The sequence below is a fragment of the Cryptotermes secundus genome, unplaced genomic scaffold (assembly GCF_002891405.2).
Source record: "Cryptotermes secundus unplaced genomic scaffold, Csec_1.0 scaffold526, whole genome shotgun sequence".
Classification (NCBI taxonomy): domain Eukaryota; kingdom Metazoa; phylum Arthropoda; class Insecta; order Blattodea; family Kalotermitidae; genus Cryptotermes; species Cryptotermes secundus.
In genome coordinates, this window is record NW_019721013.1 from 89,472 (window position 1) to 102,179 (window position 12,708).

The following is a 12,708-nucleotide window of genomic DNA, read 5'->3' on the forward strand; positions in this document are numbered from 1 at the left end:
TTGTAATTATTTTAATTAACTGGAACGTGGCTATCTTGGACAAAGTGAAGTTTTGTGTGTTGGTGATTTCTTTTTCTACTATAAATGCCTCTGATGATGGCTCCGTGGTGAGCCGAAACATGTAAGGCAGGTGGTGACGAGGTGGAAAACTTAAAAAAGTGTCACATTTGACGGAAGGAACTTGATTGTTACATTACGTCTCTATAACAACGACCAACTGGTTAGGTCTGCTTAAGGAAACAATCGCTGTTTACTGTGGGAACCATAAGGAACACATGAATACATTGTGTGGACAGAATGCAAGGTATTGAATGTTAACGTAGGTGATAGTTATAGTTGCCAGCGTGATTTAAGAAGTTAATCACTGTCTCTGCATATAGAATTGAATTTTTCAACTCTCATAATCTCTGGAGCAACGTTTATCTGTAAGTCCAGATGAGTTACAAGGCGAGAGAAAACGGCTAGAACACATTCTGTTCAGAATGTGGAGGCTCATGGCGACGGGTCACCACACGCGTGTCGAGCCCTGTAATCAAGACTAGCTCCATGTAATGGACGCAACAGAACAGGATTCATAGTTTTACCTCATGAAGGAAAGAGGGCAAACTTCTGAAACGCCACTTCTTTAACCAAAATGGGAGGAGGCAATGCGGACTGTTAAGTCTACGTGAAGATATTCTCTCTTTAAGGTTAAAAGGAAAAGCTATGCCTTTAAGAGGCCGTGGAGACCCATAGGCTCCCACATTTTCTAAATAACTGGCTCACAGATGGCGGTCAGGTCAGCGTTACGCGCCAGCCTGCCGCCCTTTTCTCATTTCTAGCACAGATAAACGAAAATCTTCGATCAATTCTCGAAGATTCCTGGTAGTCATTTTTGTTAGAGGCCGAGTCGACCCCAGGGCCATAGTGCAGCTGGAAGGATTAGGTCAACTGAAAAGTCCAATGACCTCATGGGGAATCGAACTCGTGACCCCCCGGCTTGTAGCATATTGCCTCAACCAAATACGATACCGTGTGCCCCTATATTCTGTCTATAGAACAAAAATTAAAACCGCAAGCAATGTAATTAATAATCGTCTAACGAAAGTTAGCGAAACTTTGATCATAAAAGTTGATAAATAGTGTAGCATATGCTTTCCTCATTTCTAGCACAGATAAACGAAAATCTTCGATCAATTCTCGAACATCTGCTCACAGACAGCTGAAGTCTAAATTTGGCCTACATGTTGTCAACTTCACAAGTACGTTTACTGACCTGTCTGTCCGGGAAGAACTCCTTGCTATTCGCTTGAGACGGCATCTTTTTCCTTGGCGCAGCCAGGAAAAAGGTCGAAATATGCTAAGCGTCGTCGAGTAAGAGTGTCACGGGTTCGTCGAACACTTTTCGAGGGAGGTCGGGCACTACTACACCTCGACACACAGACTCGCCTCTTTATATAACAATCGGACCGTCACCGGACAGTCCCAACCAATCACGGAACTGGGAGGAGAAGGGAAGGTCGTAGGTCGGGTCCCGAGTAGTCATCAATGTTAAGGCTTCATCATTCCACTATTTGTGGACGGAAATAGCGACTCCATTAGCGGTCGCTGCAAGGCGCCACTGTCGCCCGAAACACGAAGAGAGCTGCCAAGACACAACTTGGCACGCAAGCAAGTGATGTTCTCAGTAAACTACATAAAGCAGTCACTAATTCGGAGCACCTCTGGAACTGCTCCATATCAATTCATGGGAATCTCTCGGCATCCGGGGGCTTCCTGTGAGGAATCGCCCGATTTAAATCTTCCTACACCCGCAGCAACAGTGTCAGCGACCCTTAACGTCAAAACGTGACTATTATAAGCATCACAGGGCACTGTACTGCGCGGAGACACGAAGAAAAGCGCATTTTCTTTGGATATTGAAGTTTTGTTCGAAGCTGTTACCCGGCAACGCTCATATGTTTGGGAAGGACGGTAACAAATCAGGATAAGAATCACGATGAAGTTAAGAAACAATCAAATTTGCTTCCACTAGCAATAAATACATTTCTGGCACATGTACGAAGAACAGTTGCACTGAACACAAAACTAAACATCCCGCGTTATGTTCTTGCTCTGTTTTCCTCAACACTCTGAACTTGACCCATCTTCCCCCACACTAAAGTCTGTGGGCCACCATCCGCATTAACATTAATACACTTAGAACTCCGCATTCTGCCCACACAGTGTATTTATGTGTTCCGTATGGTTCTCACAATAAACAGCGACTGTTTCCCTGAACAGGATTAACCGGTTGGGCTTTGTAGCGGAGACGTAATGTGTTTCCTGTGAGGCTCGAACTGAACTCTGCATTCTGCCCACACAGTGTATTTATGTGTTCCGTATGGTTCTCACAATAAACAGCGATTATTTCCCTAAACAACATTAACTGATTGGGCTTTGTGGCGGAGACGTAATGTGACTCCTGTGAGGTAAGAACTGAGTTCTTAAATTATATAGATACACGAGCTTCAGGCAGACAGGGCTAGGAGTCGTCATTACGGCTGGGCGAGTGTGGCCTCGCGTCTGGGGCCTTGAGCTCGAATCCAACAGAGTCCACGGTATTGCATCGTTCCAACACAAACAAGATTCATTACACGACGGTTATTAAGGGAAGGACGTTCCGAAGCATTAAACAATGTTGCAGGTGAGTGTAAAGTGCTTGGTACTCCGAGTTACTTTCTCTGTTCCGTTTCTTGGAACTCTAACCTACCGAGATCCAACAGCAATTGGACACCACGTTCAGCCTTGCGTGACGCCCATTTTTGGAGCCAATCACAAATATGTCTAGGTTACATACAAATAAAACAGGAGGGCATGGGGGGGGGGGAAACGCATCAAAATATTCCTGTATGCGTTCCTTCAAACACGAATATATCTCGTCTTACGAGAAACTTTGTTTACAGCATAAACTGATATCATCTGTCAAGCAAACAAACTTCACATGTTTGAGACTGGCATCACAGGGTTTTCAACATGTCGCAGCCTTCCGCCGTTTCTTCCATTTTGTTCTGCTTGTGATACTGACTTAATCTTTTCAAACCTGGTAAAAGGTAAAAAGATAAATTTATCACTGTGTTTAACTAATTAAGCACTAAGCCATGAAGAAGCATGGGGGAGTGGATATACAGATCATGTTTTCTTAACATCGGCACTAGTTGGAGGTGGATAGTCAGCTTCACGCCCCGGCCGCTTTACCCTCGGGAAAAGAGCCCCCGGTACCCCTTGGATAGGAGGCTGGGTAATCCCCAGAGTCGGGCTGAACGCTGCGGAGAAGAGAAAATTCTTGACTTTACCGGGACTCGAACTCCGACCGCTCGGTCGTCCAACCAGAAGCCAGTCGCTATACCGACTGAGCTGTCCCGGGGCCTCTGAAGCCTGGAGTTCTTCTCTGTAAGGATGGAGTTTGCAGCAGTCGATCCCCCTTCATCAGGAAGACGAAATGGTAAATCGTGCTATTTCACGACGCCGTCGGAAGCTGGACTACACGGCGTCGCACAGTAGGGTAACTGATCATACCGGAGTCGGGTGCTGTCTCGGCATCTTCCTGGAGAGACTGAGTAACATCACAAGAATTTCAGACAGGATAGGTGTCTCGACCGATATTCGAACCGAGCACCTCCAGAAACGAGTCTACACAAGCGTTACCGCTGTGACAACAACCAAATCGGTGAGTTAACGCTGTTCACGAAAATAATCGCAGAATTATTGTTCCCGAATGTTAAAGCAGGCGGTACGTATAATTACCAGAGCTCCTGAACGTCAGCAGATGGGAGGGTGTAGAAAACTACACCTTTCTGTTACAACACACTCATGTCCTTTTTCATGAAGCCCATGTGGGCTAGGAACTCGTATTTCTAACCAATCCAGAATATTCTCGGATGTGGGCGGCCCAGGCTGCACTACAACACGAAAAAATGGTTGACTTTCTGACCCCATTGAAAGACGTCCTTATTGGGGCTGGCGCCAGGAAGCGCTTCATCACAGCTCATCCCCCCCCCCGGCCTGTAACGGCAACAACACATATTGTCAATTAGTATGAAGTGACAATAGAAGGGGGTTTTGCATAATTGGATTTACTGACCCCACGGCTCATAACTACAAACAATTACAGCGCCGTCGCTAATCTCCATAATTCACAAATCACCACATCACCTTCTAAGCCTTTTCCAGTCTACTGTGTCTTCACCAGCCGTTCCCCGGTAACAGCATCTAACAAAGGAAATTCTTCAGCTTCCGAGCTCAAGTCCTCTCTGAACGTCGCCTCCCTTCCAACTAAACTATTCTTGCTTCAATTGTTCTCCTTATAACCCTTTGCACGAACCGAGTAGAAAACGCCGTTTCCAACAATATCTCTTCTGTTACATGCTTACAAACGGTCTCCGCGCTGCAGTGCATAAACACGTGTCTCACTGGTGCTAAGGAAGCGAGAATGTACACAGATTACATATTCGTCAACCCTTGCCGATTTGGGTAGTGAGTATAGGAGCACTGGCCCGCTGGGATGTGACAGTCTGTAGTCCGCTTGAAGATGCACGTTTCGGAGGAAAGTACCATCTTCAGGCCGCGCCATAGCTCAAGCGGTTAGTCGCTGGCCTCCCACCGCGACGACCTGGATTCGAGCCTGGGTCTGATTATGTGCGATTTGTGGTGGACAAAGTGACGCTGGGGCAGATTTTCTCCGTGTACTTCGGTTTCCCTTGCCAACTGTCACTCCACTAAGTTCTCCACAATCTGGGGTGGTACAAATGGCCAATAGTGGCGGCAGTACCAAGTGAACTCAGCCTCGCCCCACCAAGAATAATAACATCTTCATAGTTCAAAGGCAGGAGGAGCAAAGCGGCCTGTTGACGACACAGTGAAAACGGTCTGCAGGGGCCAAACAAATGGGGCTGCAATAATTTGTACTTGTTAATGTAACATCGTCCTCGCAGTGTCGGACACGGGCATTGAACCAAGCTATCATAACGCAGTTTCCCAGAGTTTTCCTCTACAACCTGAAGAAAATTACGGAAAAGTTCGACCAGAATATCTTGTTTCGAACTGGCGTTCTCCCTGATACGTACCGCTTAATCACAACGTCACGATTGGTGTAGTGGGACATGTTGAGGCGATTCGCTTAGTGGGGGAGGGGGGGGGCTGGAGTACAGCTGGGTCCACTCGGCAAGGCGGCCACTGATTGGCCTACTGTAGCCTGCCCCGGGTGATTATGATGGAAAATTTGGTGGAATGAAGATTGGCAGGGGAAAACGAAGTACTCGGAGAAAACTCGCCCCAGCGCCACTTGACCAGACCGAGATCGAACCCGGGCCGCCGCGGTGGGAAGCCAGCGACTAACCGCTTGCGCTTCGGCGCTGCCTTACGTTGAGGCGATACTGCAACATCAAACCAGCAGACTCCACACCCGTCCCGTGTTCATCTGTTCGTCTGAGGGACGTCACTTGTAGACCGACCCGTGACGTCTGGCATTACACATAACCGTTTAGATACGTACGTCCACAGCTAAACGTTACCTATCCATTGTATCTCGACTCTTATCAGATTCCGGTTATACTCGAAAATGGCCCCTTTGAAGCCTAAAGACAGGCAACAGGAGTTGTCTGCAGTCTAGCACAAAATGTCAGTAAAACTGCCATGAGGCATCAGTACTGGGTTCAGTCAGAGGCTGCAAATATTGATATTCAGTTATTTGTATCAATGGGCCTCACCACAATCCACACCCCACAGGAAACACATTATACGTCTCCGCTACAAAGCCCAACCGGTTAATGCTGTTTAGGGAGACAATCGCTGTTTATTGTGAGAACCATACGGAACACACAAATACACTGTGTGGGCAGAATGCAGAGTTCAGTTCGTACCTCACAGGAAACACATTACGTCTCTGCTACAGAGACCGATTAATGCTGTTTAGGGAAACAGTCGCTGTTTATTGTGAGAACCATGCGGAACACACAAATACACTGTGTGGGCAGAATGCAGAGTTCAGTCCGTACCTCACAGGAAGCACATTACGTCTCCGCTACAAAGCCCAACCGGTTAATGCTGTTTAGGAAAACAGTCGCTGTTTATTGTGAGAACCATGCGGAACACACAAATACACTCTGTGGGGGAAAAAAACAAACAGAATTTTGTAATGCTACAGCATGCGGTACTTACAGTAACCAGAAGGTCTTAAAGGGTTAACAGTACATTTGATAGTCGAACGTGACCAAGGTCAATGAGGATTATCCCCAACAAAGTTTTCTAAAATAAATAACAGAAAGACCATGACATCATCTGCATTCTCCAGAATCATGATTACTGTCAGTCAAATGCATAACTGATGGGAATATGATGAACTGCAAACCGGGTTGCATAAGTGAGTGAGTCACAGTGAGGGGCTGGCAAAGTTAGCAACGGACCGCAGCCACTAAAGCAGCTGTTTCCGATAAGTTGTATTTCTTGGACCGACACCCTGCCCCGTTTCCCAGAATGAGTTCTGAACTAGTGACGCCACTTTGTGTGTCGTTGGAACCCTGCCGATTCGACTTTACTACGACAGTTCACACTTACAGCCCAGTTCCGAGACTTCAGGTAAATATGGAACTTACTCTGGCGGTCTCGAGAAACATAAATTGTATGACTTACGCTTTCCGGAAGAACCCGCTGTCCAAATGAGTATTTCGTTCCCTGAAAATGCTTTAAATCAGGTCTTGTCCCCGCGTGATTCTGTAGAAACACTCAGCCCAAGAATTCTGTCATGTAAATCTCTGAAAACGGACGGAACGTCTTTACTTAACGGCACTGCAAGAGAGGCAACTGTGGAGGGACAGAAACCACTACTAGACAACGGCTGTCTAACAAGCAACAAAGAAATGTCAGAACCGATATTTTCTGTACAGTCCGTGCCGGGACCATATAACGAGGACGATCTGTCATTATGGGAGAGTCTTCAGGCGGCAGTTAGAAGAGCAGGAGGTAGGTGTGAGAGGGCCGTCAGCCTGCGAGGACATGAGCCCGGGAGTGGAGGAACGTCCACTGTTGGAAGCCGCTACTAAGAACGCTGTACTTTGTGTGATAAAGTAGTCATGAGTTGTATCATAGTCCAATAAATCCGATTACCAATCCAAACCGCGTTTATAGTCACGCTAAGGAGTGAGAGTATGGAAAATGATAAAAAGGGCATTGAAACATAAGAAATGTTAATACCAAAACTGAATTTCTTTTTAATATTTTATTCTACTGTCTTACAGAAATCCAAAACTCCGGGTCGACCAGTAAAAAGGTCCATAAATTACTTAAATATAAGCGTGTATCCAAATTTTCTGGCTCACCCAAATGAGACTATGTCGTGGCGGCGTCCGTGCCTCATGTCAGCGTCGGGACGCGTTCCTACGGCACAGTCCTTATTTCTCGGGAGAAAAATACTGGGAATTAAACGGAATGAGATATCAAGTCAGCTTCACACTGTGCTCCTCTGCGCTGTGACACTGCAAACGGAAGCACTGTGTGTGCCCGAAATCGTGGTACCCTCCCTCGTATGAAGACTACACGACAACAATGTGATACAGAGGTCTGAACCCAGTCGCTCTCCGGCACTGGAGGGAGGTGAGTGGTCAGCTTCACGCCCCGGTTACTCTAACCCCAGGGAATGAGCCCCCGATGCCCATTGAATAGGAGGGTGGGTGGGATCCCCAGCCGGTATGGCCGCTGTGAAGAAGAGAAAATTTTCCACCCCACCTTCCGCGATTCGAACCCTTAGTCATGTCGCTGTCACTGGATTAATGGAGCCCAAGGCAGATAAATGGTGAAGTGGAAAGGCTCTTCATGAAGTGATCGCCCCTTAATCGAGGTTTTACCCTGGAATTTGAGTGGATGGATTGAGGAAACCGTCAAGGACGAGACACCAACCTAGCACTTCTACACTGTTACTCCACGGCAGTTAATGGTTGTGCCGTGCAGTGACGCTAGCTGCCAAAGCTGGTGTGCTCTGTTGGCAGATACGGGAACTTTGTCTGGAACATGTTTAGTGAGGAGCGGGGAGGAGCAAGTTGGCAATAAAATGGGTGTTTCAAGTCTGAAAGAAAATGTAATCTTTCTCGTTAACTAAACGGGAGAGAAAAAAGAACGTAGTTATTATACACAAAGTTAGAGCTGACAACGGCCTGCGTATCATTTTCCTGTCTTCAGATACACGTAACCTTCAAGATGCAAATCGAATGCTTACCTTCATGGCAAGCTCCACAAAACATAAACATATTTCCTGAGAAAATATTCTTTAAATGTATGAAATGGCAACACACCATCAGCTCCTCAAGGAGACCAATCTCATGGAGCTGAGCCCTTCTTGAGAAGCCACCAGTTGTGCAGCTACTCAAGAACTTCCCAGCATTCTATGAAACCCGAGGTTCATTACCATGTTCACAAGAGTCCTCCATTGGTCCCTATCCTCAGCCAGATAAATCCAATCCATCCCATTCTATCTCTCTAAGATCCACTTTAATATTATACACCCACCTATGTCTTTGTCTTCCCAGTGGTCTATTTCCTTCTGGTTTTCCCACCTATATCCTATATGCATTCCTCTTCTCCCCCATTCGTCCTACGTGCCATGCCCATCTCATTATCCTTGACTTGATCATTCTAATTATACCTGTAGAAGAGTACAGGTTATGAAGCTCCTCATTATGCAGTTTTCTCCAACCTCCCGTCACTTCATCCCTCTTCGGTCCGAATATTTCCCTTAACGCCCTGTTCTCGAACACCCTCAGTCTATGTTTCCCCCTTAATGTCAGAGACATAGTTTCACACCAATACAGAATCAAAGGCAAAATTGTAGTTTTGTATATTCTGATTTCTAAGTTTTTAGAGGACAGAAGAGAAGACAAAAGGTTCTGGACTGAATGGTAGCAAGCATTACTCGAGTTCAGTCTCCTCTTAATTTCCTCCTCGATCAGGTTTTGATTTGTTATCGTTGTTCCCAAATATCTGAACTGTGCCACATTTTCAAAACATCTGTTACCTATATTATATTTAAGCATCCTGTTACACTCACACAATATATATGAGACAATCTCCGTCTTAAGTGCAACAATTTAATTGTAGTTCTTTCTTCTTCCCTTCCTCCACACTACATGTTTCGGCCCTAAATGGCCATCATCACGTGTGTATTCTTACGTAGCTGCTACACTGCCCGTAGTTTAAAATTTAAAATCACCAGTCTTTCCAATTGTATGTATGTATAAAATCTTTGTTAACCTACACGCGTCAATTTGATTTCTAAAATTGTCACTTTTTTAAAACTTCAATTCAAATTAAAATGTCTATAAATTTTCTGTTCTTTTTCTTTTTCCAAATTATAATTTTCTCGGGGTACACGCCCTATGTCTATAGTGCTGCAGCGGCCACTTCTTGTTTTATCGCTGTTCAGGTATTGTTCTGTGTAGGCTCTCTCTGTGTGTGTCGCTGCTTATCTTTAATATGTGTGCTCATTTTAAATTTTAAACTACGGGCAGTGTAGCAGCTACGTAAGAATACACCTGATGATGGCCATTTAGGGCCGAAACATGTAGTGTGGAGGAAGGGAAGAAGAAAGAACTACAATTAAGTTGTTGGCACTTAAGACGGAGTTTGTCTCATATATATCTGTTACCTATCTTTATGTCATGACTTTGCCCTGCATTTTGGTGACGAGACAGCAACATGTACTTAGTTTTCTCTGTGTTTACTTCTAGGCCAAGCACACGAAGAACTTCCATTACTATCTTCACAACAACCAATTAATCTGGTTTGATAAATTTGTAGTGGAAAGATGTGAGGAAAATTCCGTGCCTCCGTAGAGAATCGAACGACCATTCTCCGATCGTCATGACTGACCTCGTCTCTATACTGACTGGGCTAGGTTGCCTTACATACATATCTCACAAGATGGACGTCAAAGTCACTGAGGTACACACTATGTCAAAGACATCTGAAACGCGTAAAACGACAGGAGCATTTCATGAAGCCTTCGATTCCCGATGAGGTCAATGGATTTTCCAATTTACGTAATCTTTCCAGCCGCAATATGGTCCTGGGGTCGACTCAGCCTCTGACAAATGAGTATCAGGAATCTGGGGGTAAAGAGCGACCGGCGCGTAAGGCTGACATCACCGCCACCTGCGAGCCTCCTGTCTAGAACAAGGGTATGCAAACTACGGCCCGCGGGCCACATGCGGCCCGCGATGTGATTTTATCCGGCCCGCGAAAGAATTGTGCAGAAATGCGCCAATTGAAATAATTTTCCAATGAGTACTGGTAAATGTGATTCCGAGCTTATTGACCTGACATATTATACTGCAGTTCGATGGCTTAGCTGTGGAAAGGTTCTTTCGCGCTTCTTTCAGCTCAGGAATGAAACTGATATATTTCTTACCGAGAAAAACCATCACGAACCACTTTTATCAGATACCGAGGGGCTTTGGAAATCAGCATTTTTTTCTGATCTGGTGAACCATATGAACCATTTGAATTTAAAGTTGCAGGGTGAAAATAACTTAGTCTGTGATTTATTTGCANAAAATCCATTTGACTGTGATGCTGCAGATGTCCCAAGTCAAATTCAAATGGAAATTATTGAACTTCAGGAAAATTATCATATTAAAGACAAATACAAGGAAGGAAATTTGATCGAATTTTATAAATTTCTGAACTCTGAGCAATTTCCAAATTTAAAGAAATTTGCTTGTAAATTTATATCCATTTTTGGGACGACATATCTGTGTGAGCAAACTTTTTCCCAGATGAAGTATATCAAGTCGAAATACAGGGCAAATTTATCCGATGAACATTTAAAGTTGATACTTGTGATTAGCGTTTCAAAATTTGAACCTCAATTTAATCCGATTTTAAGAATGCAAAAAGAGTTCCATCATTCACATTAATTGTTTTATTATAATTTGTGATGAAAATATGAGCATTTGCTGCTACTGTCTGTTGTCATTAATACACGATTATTTATTCTCACGTACTTTGTATTTAGTTTATGAAATTCTGTGCTTTCAATAACACTCATATACCTAGAGTTATTAATTTCTCACTTTATCCGGCCCGTTGAAAGTGCTGAATTACCTAAGGTGGCCCCCGGTTCGAAAAGTTTGGAGACCCCTGGTCTAGAAAATGTGGAAGTCTCGATGTCTCACAAACCTACGGGTTTCCACGGCCTTTTACAAGGATAGCTTTACCTTCTTCTTCTTTTTACCTTGCAAAGCAGAATGATAAATGTATGTACCATTCGATTTAATATTAATGAAACCCACATTTATGTGCTCGTATTTATCTCACAATAAACAGCGATTATTTCCCTAAACAGCATTAACCGGTTGGGCTTTGTAGCGGAGACGTAATGTGTTTCCTGTGAGGTACGGACTGAACTCTGCATTCTGACCACACAGTGTATTTATGTGTTCCGTATGGTTCTCACAATAAACAGCGATTATTTCCCTAAACAGCATTAACCCACTGGTCTCTGCTATGGAGATGGAGTACTTCCTGAGGTACGGACTGAATTCACATATTAATTCGAAGATTTTCAAGCTTAGAAGTGTTAGACTGGAGAGGATTAGCTGCATTTCAGATGGTGTCTTGGCATGCCTACAGGATACAGACACACTTTGAATGGCTTCGTCTGTTGTCTGTGCTACTACAGAAACCTCTGGCGTGGGATAAACCACTCCAGCAACTGTTTACCTCAAACAGGAAATTTTCTGAGGATAATCAGGCATTACTGGGCAAACGCTAATTTGCTGCCCCGTATCTTCTGGCTGAAGTACCACTTGTCACGTAAATAACCACGAGACTCGTAAAATAAAGACTTGCTGGGAATTTCCATGTTTGATTTTGCTTCTAACAGCCTGTGCCTTTCCCACAGCTCACATCCAATAAATTATCAGCTTCTCAACAGTCAGAACCAAATTATTAAACTTCAGACGATTAAATAGAGGAGATAAAGACAGTGGGGATGGAGCGACAGACATTATATTTGAGGGGGGGGGGAGGCAAACTGAATCTCCGCTTTTGAAAGTTCCCAGACAGTTCCCGTTCGTCCTTCTGCTAGAGGTAATCCATATGATTGGAATTGTTTTTATGGCGTTGGAAGGCTTGCATTACAGTGAAATTTGATATAGCATTGGAAGAGCTACTTTAGGGCGAAATTTTGTTGCTGCCATTGGAAGGGCTGCATGTGAGGCAAGCAGTTCACTGTGAAAATTTGGGTACAAACTCAGCATTTGCTCTAGGACCGAGGAAAACCACAGAAAACTGAGAAGACTAAACGAGAGAGAGAGAGAGNATAGAGCAATGCCTCACATGCAGCCCTCCCATTGTTAACATCAAAATTTCGCCTTAATATAGCCCTCCCAACGTTAGCAAAAACTAAAACAAAAAATAAATAAAAAAATCCCATCATATGCTCCATCTTTAGCAGGAGAAGACTAAAGTTAACTAAATAATATACCCAAGTTCAGTTCGTACCTCACAGGAAACACTCCGCCTCCATAAAAAAAAACAAACAAACCGGTTAATGCTGTTTAGGGAAACAGTCGCTGTTGATTATGAGAGCCAAACGGAACACATAAATAGAGAGAGAGAGAAGAAGTGGGGGTGGTAGTGAGAGACACTACATTGGGGGGGGGGGGGAGAAACGATATCTCCCGCTTTTGAAGGTGCTCA

At 44.5% G+C, this 12,708-nt stretch overlaps 1 protein-coding gene across 4 annotated transcripts in view; it reads right to left on the reverse strand.

The window, feature by feature from the left end:
• LOC111875239 (sterile alpha and TIR motif-containing protein 1) overlaps positions 1–12,708 on the reverse strand; it is a 194,245-nt gene that overhangs the window by 68,531 nt on the left and 113,006 nt on the right. The window contains exon 1 of one of the 4 annotated variants that reach the window (XM_023871303.2): positions 1,256–1,416. The exons of the other annotated variants lie outside the window; for them this stretch is intronic. Coding sequence (XP_023727071.1) covers positions 1,256–1,300 — 45 coding nt within the window. The 5' untranslated portion in view covers positions 1,301–1,416. Of the gene's footprint in view, positions 1–1,255; positions 1,417–12,708 lie in introns of those variants that run through there. 4 annotated transcript variants of the gene reach the window in all.